This window comes from Erythrolamprus reginae, chromosome 3 (genome assembly GCF_031021105.1).
Source record: "Erythrolamprus reginae isolate rEryReg1 chromosome 3, rEryReg1.hap1, whole genome shotgun sequence".
Lineage (NCBI taxonomy): Eukaryota > Metazoa > Chordata > Lepidosauria > Squamata > Dipsadidae > Erythrolamprus > Erythrolamprus reginae.
In genome coordinates, this window is record NC_091952.1 from 174,821,618 (window position 1) to 174,835,298 (window position 13,681).

The 13,681-nt window shown below is 41.0% G+C and overlaps 1 protein-coding gene across 1 annotated transcript in view; it reads left to right on the forward strand.

Moving 5' to 3' along the window:
* LY86 (lymphocyte antigen 86) overlaps window positions 1–13,681 on the forward strand; it is a 44,011-nt gene that overhangs the window by 12,367 nt on the left and 17,963 nt on the right. Inside the window, exon 2 of the mRNA XM_070749109.1 lies at window positions 11,919–12,005. Within this exon, the coding sequence (XP_070605210.1) occupies window positions 11,919–12,005 (87 nt within the window). The remainder of the gene's footprint in view (window positions 1–11,918; window positions 12,006–13,681) is intronic.

Sequence of the window (13,681 nt, forward strand, 5' to 3'; positions counted from 1 at the left end):
CAGTATGAGTATACTTGGCTATCTTAGGTAGACCAAGATTGTAGATGATGGTCCTTTTTCTTTTAAACCAAATACAGAAATGTTGTATTCATGCAGGCAACTGAAGGATACTACGTAAAGTAAGCACAAACCCTTATTGCAGGCTTTGGTGTGGGAAATGGCAAGTCAAGATGAAAGGCCTGTGCCTAAACTAAATATTTTATTGTTTTTTAATTATTTTTATTGTTTTAATTATTTTTACAGTTTTCAAATTGTAAGCCACCCAGAGCAATGAATGACTTTGAATTGGTTGAATAAATGAATGAGAGCGAGAGAGAGAGATTCAAAATAGAAAATGAAGAAATGAAATTAGGAAGGAAAAAAACAAGCATGAGCCCAATTTGTCTTTATTGGCAGCATCTGTTGGAATTTTATTTATTTATTTTTTTATTTTATTTATTTGCCAATCAAGTACTGTATAGGATAGTAGTTTATATAACCATAACATAGAAAGTAATGATAAAAAAAGACAATAGGTTTTTCTTTTTTCTTTTTCTTTTTGTAACACATGTCATCTTTAATGATTAAGACATCTCTAAAAATGAAAAAAAAAAGATTTTAAAGCCACATTTCACATGTAGAATGTTCTGGTTGGCTCTGGGTCAGCTCTTGCTCCAAGCCGCGACCCCTTAATACAGTTCCTCATGTTGTGGTGATCCCCAATCATAAGTCCATCACCAATTCTCCCAACAGAGCTTTAAACTGATTGGCAGGGAGGTCAGAGAGACACCCCCACTATAAACGCCTGATTGGTCGGATTGTAACAATATGTTCCAAGGGGCTTTACTTCCTAACACCATGGGAGATTTGTCTTTTCCCGTGGTCTTAGGCAACCCCAGTGAAATGGTCGTTTGACCCCCAAAGAGGTCCCGACCCCCAGGTTGAGAACCACTGCTATAGACATTTTTTTCATCCTTTCATGATGTCCATATTTTGAGGTAGTCCTGACCAGGAAACCAAGTCCACTAGTTTGATCAGAATTATATCTATAGATAGACATTCTAGGAATCTTGAAAGCCTAAACTGTGTTTTTCCTTATATCCCAAAGAATTTGGGTGGAAACGGACTGAGTTTCTTCCTAATGTTTTGTTACCCCAACTTAAGCGTGTTTCTGTACATGTTGTTCTAACCATGTCTGCATAGATTTCCAAGGTCATTCCTGGGCCTCTCTAGCCATGGATACCCTGCCCACTCCACTTGATCCTTAAAGCAAAAGATAAAATTGTATGTGCCTTCTCTTTTGCATTTGGAAAGTCAAAGCATTGGTGATCAGATACTGCCTTCTACTGTTCTCAACCAGTGTACGCAAGTACACAAGTAACTGTTGCATGTTCAACTAACCAGAATGAGAAATAATGCCTTTTTAAGTTGGAATACAAAGAGAGAAGAACAGAAACGGAAGTCAGAGCTGCCAGGAAGTAATATCTCAGGGGAGCTTATTTTATTCATTTATTGATATACGGAATTGGAGAAAGACTTGAGAGTTTTGGTCTCAAGAGCCAATTCAATTTAAACTAATTTAAATATAAAATGGTTTTGCATTAAAGTTTGCTGGCTTCTTGTTATTTGAGTATCTTTTTTATGGCTTTGATTTTGAGCAAAGTTGCCTCTATTATAGCAAACAATCCCCATGGGTTCTCACTTATTATTTTTTTAGTTGCCGCAATATTTTCAACAGGAGTATTGGCATTTTAGGATTTAAGTTGTACTGTAACCAATAAATAAAATGATTTCCTGTAAGCATATATGCTGTCTTTTCTGAGAAAAGTATGCTTTTTTTTCTTCTATCTTTTTTCTTTCCACCTCATTGGTACTCACAGAGCTACTGTTACAGAGTAGTTATTGGGATATAAAGAAGGAAGCTATTAGTTTAAGGGGCCTAGATCAATCAGAACTTAACTAACATAAAACTAATTCCACTATTTCACCCTGTCCAATGATAGTTCTAAGTTCTAAAATTTTAAAATACAGGATATGAGTGATCACTATGATAAATTTAGGGAGCACTGGAGGTAATTTATTTCCCTAGCTGGCATACTAGGGGTGAGAAAACATCTTAGCTGTGAATTTTTTTAAAAAAAAATTGTTTGTAATTTCCACAACAGGACTATGGTTAGAATTAATTAGAGGGCATCTTATTTAGGTTATTTGGAGGCAGAAAGCACTATGTAAATGCTAAGAATTAGTCTATTGTATTTCATTTTCAATTCTGTTCTACCATAGCATGAACCTGGAATAACAGGAGCTAAAATAATCCACCACCTTCCCATTATTTAACTATTCCCAGGAGTGAAATTGGGGAAAGGCCAAAAGCATTGATGTACTTTGCAGAGTAGTGGGACACACACACACCACCAAACTATGTGAACTCAACCAGATCAATGTCTGGAAACATACAGTATACAATTAATCTACTGGAAATTGTTTTCCCAAAAATGATTTAAATCAATAATTTGTTAGAAAAATATCAGCTAACTGTCCAAAAGTATTGAACCTGGAATGACATGGGAATAAGAGAGAAGGGGGAAAGGATAATGAAATGTTTCATTTGTGATTTCATTATGATGGTTGGGACCTATTGTGCTGAATATTAGAAACCTCAAATATTCAATGTGTAGGATTTCCTTGGATTACTTGTTCAGATAAACAGCTAATAGAGAATGTAGAGGAAGAATGGACAATTCCTTAATGCATAAAGACTGACACATTCTAGCTTTACAACTGAGGGTGGCTAAGTAGTGATGGGCGAACCGAACCCGCACAATTCGGGTCTGTACCGAATTTTGCGGTGTTTGGTATGCTGAACACGAACCTGAATTTTTTTTAAACTTCGGGCAAAGTTTGGAGTCGTGTTCGGCGTTCGGAGCTTTGACGTCACCAGCAGGTTGCTAAGGATGCCAAGGCAATCACTTCCTGGATTCCATGGAATCCAGGAAGTGATCACCTTGGCGTCCTTAGCAACCTGCCGGTGACATCAAAGCTCCGCCCCCGGAATCTCTTCGTGGTAGGGATTCCCCTGCTCCTTCAAAGGGAGGTCTTCACGTAAAAATAAACATTGTTATTTTTATGAAAAAGGACATCGCAGCAGCGCTGCAATAAACATGCTTATTTTTACGTGAAAGGACCGCCCTTTGCTTGCAGCACCGCTGCGACATCCTTTTTCGTAAAAATAACAATGTTTATTTTTACGTGAAGACCTCCCTTTGAAGGAGCTGGGGAATCCCTCCCCCGAAGAGATTTTGGGGGCGGAGCTTTGACGTCACTGGCAGGTTGCTAAGGACGCCAAGGTGATCACTTCCTGGATTCCATGGGACCCAGAGAAGGCCAACTCTGTGGGCTCTAACAGTCACTGGGATATGTGAGGCAATATGTAGTCTATCTATAACAGAGGTCCCCAACCCCCAAACAATGGCATATTCAGAAACAGGACTGTGCAAACAAGCTGTTCTGCCGGGCTTCTCGCCCTCAATTAAGTTCAAAGGTAGGAATTCAGACACACACAGTTGTAAGTCAATAACAATGTTTTTTTATCAAAAGTAAAAGAGGAGCCACACACACTTTTAATCAGGCAAAATGCTCACCTTCAAAGCAACTGCCTTAAGTGCTGTAAAGAACAATAAACAAACACAAAGCAGATAACAAGCAGCTGTGAAGACGTCACAGCCACTCTCTTTCAAGAATTCACAAAGTCACAAACTTGACTATGATTTAGTTCAAAAGTCCTAGAAACAGTCCTTTCAGAATCCTGATACAAAACACATGTCCTCCTTTACCGAACAGATAAACTTCCACACCCAGAGGCCAAAACACTGAGTATTTAACAGCAGCCCCAATTAGTCTAATTACACCCAGCCACAGGTAAACTACCTTATTTCCTGTAGTATTTACGCAGTTGCTCTTTCCTAGACATTGCCCTGCACCTGCGTACATCAATGAATGTCTCGTCTTCTGAATCCAGTGATGATAATGATGATGAATCACTCAGGGGGCTCTCTGCCATTACCCCCTCTGAGGATCCCATTTCAGTTCCACTATCTGCTTCAGACACTTCGCTGTCAGAAGCAGTCGGCAATAAAACTGGCCTCTGACCCTGGGAGGAGTCACCCACATCCACCCCCACTGTCCTTGGGGCAGGAGCTGGCCCAGAGCCAACCACAACACCAGCCAAACTCCATCTGCAGGATGCTGGCAGTATGCGAAACCATGCCCCCTCCAGTCCACAGAAAAATCTCTCTCCACAGAACTAGTGTTCAAAAAGTTGGGGTCCACTGAGCTATACTACCCCAGAATCTCTCCAGACTGCTTATCTCACGGAACTTTGTAAAGCTCAGCCCTAGGTCTCTTATCACTGTGAGAGGCAGAAACCCAAGGCAAATTCTCTACTTGATCCCTTCTCTTTGCCTGGCTGGCAGATTCCCAACAGCCATGGAGGCTCACAGGGCAGTGATGGCGAACCTATGCTGGGTGCATGTGGAGCCATATCTGCTAGCATGTGAAACGTTGCCCTAGCTCAGTTCCAACATTTATTTGTTTGTTTGTTTGTTTGTTTATTTATTTATATTTTGTCCAATACATAATGTAGGTTTCAGAGGATATAATCATAGTAAAATATATCAATGGAGAATAGAAGAAAAGACATAGGAATAATATGGAAGAATAGAGTACATAAGCATATACATGTAGCTAGTAGAAACATAAGAGAAATATTAAGACAGGGGACGGAAGGCATGCTGGTGCACGCCCCCTTACTGACCTCCTAGGAATCGGGAGAGGTCAACCATGGATAGTCTAAGGGTAAAATTTTGAGGGTTAGGGGATGACACTACAGAGTCAGGAAATGAGTTTCATGCTTCAACAACTTGATTACTAAAGTCGTATTTTTTACAGTCAAGTTTGGAGCGGTTAATATTAGGTTTGAATCTGTTGTGTGCTCTTGTGTTGTTGTGATTGAAGCTGAAGTAGTCGTTGACAGGGACGATGTTGTGGCATATGATCTTGTGGGCAATGCTTAGGTCATGTTTAAGGCATGTGTGTGTGTGTACTGGCCAGCTGATTTTTGACTCGCACAGAGGCTCTGGGAGGGTGTTTTTGGTTTCCAGAGAGCCTTCGGAGGAATGGGAGCGAGTATTTTTACCCTCCCCCGGCTCCAGGGAAGTCTTTGGAGCTTGGGGAGAGTGAAACACAAGCCCACTGGGCCCACCAGAAGTTGGGAAACAAGCCATTTCTGGCCTCCAGAGCGCTACCAGCGGGTTGGGGAACCTGTTTTTGTCCTCCCCAGGCATAGAATTATGGCTGTGGGCACTTATGCATGTGTGATAACATGCACATATGCTCTTTCAGCACCTGAGGGGGAAAAGGTTCACCATCACTATCATAGGGTGATTTTAACCCAGTTATAATCTTTTGGTTGAGTCAAACTTTAAAAAAAAAATTAAGAGGGAGGAGTGTTATGTACATAGCCTTGAATCTCGAAAGCAGAGGCAGGATATACATCTAACAAATAAACAAATGAGATAAACTTCTGGTTGAACATTCAGTTCAATTTAGATTTGCGGTGTAATTCAATTCTTTCTTTCCAATCAAACTATCATCAGTGTTGTTGGATTCAGAAGTCTGAAGTGCTTTGGAGACAGTGTTTCTAAAGTCACAGAAACTAGCATCAGAATGCCTGATTTGATTTGGCTAATTCTGTTTAGGATTATAAATGGTCAAAGCAATGGAAACTGCAGTTTAATGTTTCCAAATGTAAAATAATGCACTTGGGGAAAAGGAATCCTCAATCTGAGTATTGCATTGGCAGTTCTGTGTTAGCAAAAACGTCAGAAGAGAAGGATTTAGGGGTAGTGATTTCTGACAGTCTCAAAATGGGTGAGCAGTGTGGTCGGGCAGTAGGAAAAGCAAGTAGGATGCTTGGCTGCATAGCTAGAGGTATAACAAGCAGCAAGAGGGAGATTGTGATCCCCTTATATAGAGCGCTGGTGAGACCACATTTGGAATACTGTGTTCAGTTCTAGAGACCTCACCTACAAAAAGATATTGACAAAATTGAACGGGTCCAAAGACGGGCTACAAGAATGGTGGGAGGTCTTAAGCATAAAACGTATCAGGAAAGACTTCATGAACTCAATCTGTATAGCCTGGAGGACAGAAGGAAAAGGGGGGACATGATCGAAACATTTAAATATGTTAAAGGGTTCAATAAGGTTCAGGAGGGAAGTGTTTTTAATAGGAAAGTGAACACAAGAACAAGGGGACACAATCTGAAGTTAGTTGGGGGAAAGATCAAAAGCAATGTGAGAAAATATTATTTTACTGAAAGAGTAGTAGATCCTTGGAACAAACTTCCAGCAGACGTGGTTGGTAAATCCACAGTAACTGAATTTAAACATGCCTGGGATAAACATATATCCATTGTAAGATAAAATAGTATAAGGGCAGACTAGATGGACCATGAGGTCTTTTTCTGCCGTCAGTCTTCTATGTTTCTATGTTTCTATTATACTTCAGTTTAGAAAATTGATCAAATCTCCTTTGAACTGATTTACCAAATCGCCCCGAGTCTTTGGAGAGGGGCGGCAAATCTAATAAATAATAATAATAAATCAAATATTCAAAAATGAAGGGTTTTAAAAAAAAAAAACACCTCACACACAACACAACGGGAAGGGGGTTTTCTAAAACAAGTGGCTCTGAAGGAAAAGGTCTAATTGGGCAAGTGGTTCTGAAAAATGAAAATAATTCATAGAGAGAAATCTAGAAATTCATCAGGGCTGTCTGTTTCTCAAATGTGGAGGGGAAATGAGAGGTTGAAGTAGAGCCTAATTTCCTCCTGGGAAAGTAAGATAAACATTTTGACTCTGTGAGAATTCAGGAAGTGTACATTTTCAGCCTGCGGATAGATTGATGGATGGATGGGTGGATGGATGGAACAGAATAACTCAGTAAGCAATAAACTGGACCTCACCCCAATGCCCCCCCCCTTCACATCTGTGCATTTTTCCTGCACAACTTATTCAGAGCCAGTTTTTGGAACTTATGAGACAATAAAGAGGAGAGAGAGTTTTATAGCCTTTGTAGAGCTATTTTCCCTTTCTCAGTTCATTTAGTCCCCACAAGCTGTTATTCAGACAACTGGTAAAACAAGGATGGCTGACAAGTTAGACATCATAAAACCCAGACTAACACCATCAACTTCTATTGTTTTAGAAAGATTTCATTATATCAACTGGCTACCCCATAAGCTCATAATCATGTGTGCCATCAGCTGCCTGCAAAGGCTCAAATTATCCACAGCCGCAACATCATTGGAAGGAAGGGAGGAAAAACAATACACAAACTGCAAGTACAGAGCCAACAATTTGCTCTCCCTGTGTGTGTGTTTGTAACGTATTTTTGCTAATAATGAAAAGGAAGGGAAACTAGTATACTAGAGTCATCCAGAAAGTAATGCACCACATTTTTTTTCCTTCAACAATTATTTATTGAACACAATGAAACTTACACACAAGAAAGAATGATGTTTCTTCTACACACAAATATAGCCTTTTTTACTCTATCTGAAAATATTTTTCCACATAATCTCCATCCCGTTCTATGGCCTTCCTCCAGCGAGACATAAGGGCATGTATGCTCTGTTGGTACCATTCCTAGTTCTGGTCACAAAGCCATTTCTGCACTGTGTGAATCACCGAACTGTCTTCTAATGGCCTCACCCTCTGTGCCCAGCGACTAACCGTACTTCTGTCGACTGCAGATTGTCCATAAACTGTACACAAATGTTTGTGAATGTTCCCAACAGTTTCTTTCTCTGCAGTGAGAAATTCAATGACATGCTGCTTGCAGCATACATTTTACAGACGCCATTCCGAAACATTGCTGCAGCTACGCTATCTGTCTAGAGAAATGCAAAATTTACACACACACTCCCAACAATTCAAATAATGTATATCTAAAGTTTCGCATATGTACCATTAATGTAGACTGAGGAAAAAAAACTGTGGTGCATTCCTTTCTGGGCGACACTCATATTTCAAGCTATTTTGATCTCATCAGCTAGCCATACCCTTACTGGGATTTGAACCTGGGGAGTCTGCCTGTAAGAGAGTAGCTTTAACCTCTAGCTGATGAGAGCAAAATATCTTGAAATAGATCTATAGTAGCTGTTCTGTTGGGCTCTCTGGTAGACTCCTCCCAAAAAGTCACAGGTACAAATTTCAGATGCACTAACGTTTGAAAATTCAAAACAATTTTCTTTATAAGGAAAATTCACTTAACCTAAGCCCTCTTTTGGTATAGCAAAGAGCACTCGTCTCCAAACAAACTGGTAATTTTTACAAGTCCCTTATCAGTTCTGTGCTACTTAGCTTGCAGCTGTGAGGCAATTCAAAGTCCTTCTTCTTTCACAAAGTGAAACACACTTTGCCCTGGTTTAGTTTCAAAGCGGGGAAAAAGCAGCATACAAAAGGTCAAAGTCAGTAAAGCAGTCACGAAACAACGATCAGATAATCCTCCACAATGGCCAAACCCACAGGCTATTTATAGCAGCCTCACTAATTACCACAGCCCCACCCAACCACAGGTGGCCTCATTTTCTTTGATAATAATCTCTCAGTTGTTGTTGCCTATGCATCGCTCTCCGCATGCGTGGCTGTATCATTAACTCTTGTTCTGAATCCAAGGAGGAGCTAGATAATTGATCTCCTTCTGAGCTGTCTGCCACACTCTCCTCCTCCCTGTCACTCATGTCTTCTTGGTCAGAGGAGCCTTCATCATCAGATTCCACCGGGGGCAAAACAGGCCTGCAGCATGTGGATGTCTCCCCCACATCTACAGTCCTTGGGGCAGGAGCTGGGCCAGAGCTAACCACAACAGTAGCCTCCCTTCCTTTTCATTATCAGCAAAAATATGTTACGCATATAGAATATAATTTGTCAGCTGTAAAATGTTTTAGCTGCCTTGGATATGGCCCCTGGAGGGACCAAGAGACAAAAAGGAAGCAGTATGTTTCCTCCCATATTTGGAAATATCAGGGTGATTTGATGGAAAAAAGACAAACAGACATACGTACACACACACATATAGCCTTTTTTACTCTATCTGGAAACATAGCAACCAAGAAAATACCAACAGCGCACATCTGTTTCTGTTGCAGGAATGCAACCAATCTACCCTTGAAGACTTGACTGCAAAGGCGGAAAATGCTACAAGTGGCACCTGTAGCAAACAAGTCCCTTTATAGACCCTTTTCTATACTGTACCATCTGCATGCATGAATAGGGGGTAAAAAAAGGAGAAATCTTTTTTTTTTTTTTGCCAAGTTAAATAGCTAAGCTAAAAACCAGCTGAGGACAAAAAGGGGAACCGATAGGACAGAAAAGAGATGACAAGACGTTGGTGTTAGAAAATGGTTTCATAACCTACTTATGATATCTCAGTGACGGTGGGATTGCAAAATACAGTAATTGTCAAAAGTGTTAAAGAAGCAAAAAATATTAAGCAATGTTACCATATAATGATAAAACAAAACTGATTTTGACAAGTAGAGAAGAAAGCACAAAGGATTCTGTTCCTGTTTCCTTATAGTACCATCTTCCTTGTTACCTGTGGCTTTGTTTTAATGGTCAAAGCATAAACTTTTATTAAAATAGTTCTTACCGCATCCATTGGTGCAGAAACTTCATCCACTGGTGAGTTTTTAAATACTGTATTTTTTGGAATATAGGATGCACCTTTTTCCTCCCTAAAAGAGGTTGAAAATTTGGGTGAGTCTTATATGCCAAATATAGTGCTTTTTAAAAAGGGTTTTCCCCAGCCTGAACAAGATGCTAACAATCTTCTTGGCTTCCTACTTCCTTCGAAGAAGGGTTTTTTTTCCAGCCCTAAGTCTTTGCAGGCTTGTTTTCATTCCTACACCCTCTGAAAAAGGCTTTTTCAGCCTTAACCAGGGGATAAAATAATGTGCTGAAGCTGATCAGACTAAGGACGCTAGGTAAATACCTGCTAGGTAGATTTCCCCCCCCTATTTTCCTCACCCAAAACTAAGATGTACATCTATATACGTGTGTGTATGTATATACATAATGAATTATCCTAAAAATGCAAATTGCAGGTGTATTTATAAATGAAGAGGCAACAGCCATCGCGATCTCCGGAACATTTAAAATTTATTAAAAACTGCTAAAATTACTAAGCTTTCATTAGTCCTCTACTAATGTCATCAGAGTATTAAAATCCCCATTGAAGAAGACATAGTTGATCTTATATAATGCTGCTCAATTTTCTCATTGCCCGGGTCACAGGCCCACACCCTTCCTTCCCTTCTGTAATTAGCTTTGTTGTTGCTAGCTTAGTCATGTAAAGAGGTGGAATGGCTGTTGCTTCTTTAACTTTTGTTTATTGCCTCTTTCTCTCCCCAGGGGGTAGAGTAGGGTTATGAGGCATTACTTTGGGTGTACTTATCACTACTTTCTCCCCCTTGTTGTTATTCCTCTCTTCCTTAGGTACCCACATACTCTAACATCTTTTTTGCCCATGATCGTGTATTGGGTCTGTGTTGTTCTACAACCCCCCCCCCCCCCTCCCGTGCCACTGTCGTTCTCTATTTGTGTCTCTTTCTCTCCATTCATGCTTGGCCTTCTCTGGGTCCCATCAACTAAACAGTGTCGCTTGGCAGGACCCAGGGGAAGAGCCTTCTCTGTGGAGGCCCCGACCCTTTGGAACCAATTCCCCCCAGATATCAGAGTTGCCTCCACCCTCCTTGCCTTTCGTAAGCTCCTTAAAACCCACCTCTGTCATCAGGCATGGGGGAATTGAGACTTTCCCTTCCCCCTAGGCTTATAAAATTTATGTATGGTATGTCAGTATGTATGATTGGTTTCTTAAATTGGGGTTCTTTGTAAAATTAACTTAAATATTAGATTTGTTTACATTGTATTATTATTGCTGTTAGCCTCCCCGAGTCTACAGAGAGGGGAGGCATACAAATCTGATTAATAAATAAATAATAAATAAATGCTATGTGCCATGTAGCCCCAGAAACAGGCCACTCCTTTTGAAGAAACCAAAGCTGATGGTGCTGCAGAATTACCTACACCATCAACGTGCAAAGGGGAATGTCACAGAACACTTTTTCGCTGAGGCTTCTCTGGAACAAGTCTGGTAGAAATTAAACATAGCATCTATTTTCTCCACAGAATAGCAGAGAAGAAAAGCTGCATAACACACAGGTATAAAATTACCCTGTGTAAGAAAGTCAGAGACATTCCTGAGATTGATCTATGGGGCTGATACTTAGAGGGAGATCGGAGAGGTTCTGCCAAAAAGAAATTGAGGAAGAGCTTGGAAAGTTGGAGGGTTTCTCCGACATCCTGAAGAAGCAAGGTGCTTCCTGTTTAAATTTCAACACTGGCATTGCAGAAGTGGCATTTCTGGGCAACCGCAAAGACATGTCTGGCCCTACACATTAACTTCTATTCAGGAAGCTCGGTTGCTTAATCGAGTTATGGTGTCAAGAGGACAAGGGCCACAGGCTTTGAATTTCCTTCCCTGTTGAATCTCCCAGGCAGAAAGCAGAGTGATCCACAGAGATCACACCCACAGGAACTGTGAAGATGGTTGAATCGAAGCAAGTTTTAAGAAATATCTTTCAGGTGTTTTGTCATCTATGCTATTGTAGCTCTTATCTAGACACGTGTTTCCCAACCTTGGCAACTTGAAGATATTTGGACTTCAACTCCCAGAATTCCCCAGCCAGCGGATGCTGGCTGGGGAATTCTGGGAGTTGAAGTCCAAATATCTTCAAGTTGCCAAGGTTGGGAAACACTGATCTAGATGACTGTAAAATCAACCACTCCTGTTTTGTATCTTATTTTTCTCCGCAGATCCTCTGCAAGATCTTGCTCTGAGTGTTGACAGTTGCACTTTTGTCCCCGGCAGAGATGTTAACATCCGATTAGCAACTGTTTTAAGTAAGTATAGCAATCCGTTGCTCTGTAGTGCTGCATCACAACACAGGTGGCCAGTTGTTCAATGGTTAAGAGACTGCTTGGGTCCTGAGTTAAAATGTCCAGCTACCAATTATTTGCTGTATCATTGGATTGAGGTTCTAAAACAATTCTGTGTGGCTGGCAAAATCAAAGAGAAAACAGAATAAAAACACATTAGTTTTACAAACAAGCATATGGCATCCAATTGCTCCATGTGTATAAAAACTCATTCATCAAGGGGAACCCAATTCACCTTAACCCAAAGCCTGAGGGAAAAGCCAGGTCTTCAATGCCTTATGGAATGTGATCAGGGTGGGAACCACATTAACTGGGGCACGGGGGCAGGTACTGCAATAAAGAAGGCACACTTCCTGGGTCCTAATAGATGGCATTGTTTAATCCAGTGCTTCTCAATTATCTCACCCCTAGGAAGAAGTAAACATTTTGTGCCCCCCCCCCAAACTCTCTGATCTGGGACCCAATGGATTTTTAGTATTAATATTTATTATTTTATTTATTATAAGGTGCAAGCAAACTGTTGGCTGGGGTAGGCTGCTCTACCCACTTACCTGAGAGTAGGTCATACTGAACTCAGTGGAGCCTGTTTTCAGTTAGGCAGGCATAGGCTACCGTGGTCGCCGACCTGGCCCATAAGTGCTGCCTTTGCTGGGCACTCACAGTGAATGGTATGGAAGGAGGCTCTAGGGTGCTGTTTGAAGCTTTTGTCCAGATCCTCCTTGTCCAGCAGCAGGTTCACCATGTTGTTCATGGCTAATGTGATGGCCGCCAAGAACAACAAGAACCCACGCAGCTGCCCCATCCTGCCTGCCCACTTTCTTTTCTGAGCTTGGGGTAGCGTGCAACTTGGAAAACACTCCCCATCTGGGGAAATCAATCAAGAGTATGTTCCCTGGGATCACATGCACCCCCATGGCATTGCTCCATGCCCCCAGGGGGGTGTCCCCCACTATTTTAAACGTATAATAATAATATTATAGGTAAAAATGGAAACTGCAGTTTAATGTTTCCAAATGTAAAATAATGCACTTGGGCAAAAGGAATCCTGACTATTGTACTGGCAGTTCTGTGCTAGCAAAAACTTCAGAAAAGAAGGATTTAGGGGTAGTGATTTCTGACAGTCTCAAAATGGGTGAACAGTGCAGTCAGGCGGTAGGGAAAGCAAGTAGAATGCTTGGCTGCATAGCTACAGGTATAATAAGTAGGAAGAGGGAGATTGTGATCCCGCTGTATAGAAGAGCACTGGTGAGACCACATTTGGAATACTGTGTCCAGTTCTGGAGACCTCACCTACAAAAAGATATTGACAAAACTGAACGGGTCCAAAGACGGGCTACAAAAATGGTGGAAGGTCTTAAGCATAAAACTGATCAGGAAAGACTTCATGAACTCAATCTGTATAGTCTGGAGGAGAGAAGGGAAAGGGGGGGGGACATGATTGAAACATTTAAATATGTTAAAGGGTTAAATAAGGTTCATGAGGGAAGTGTTTTTAATAGGAAAGTGAATACAAGGACAAGGGGGCACAATCTGAGGTTAGTTGGAGGAAAGATTAGAAGTAACATGAGAAAATATTATTCTACTGAAAGAGTAGTAGATGCTTGGGACAAACTTCCAGCAGACGTGGTTGGTAAATCCAC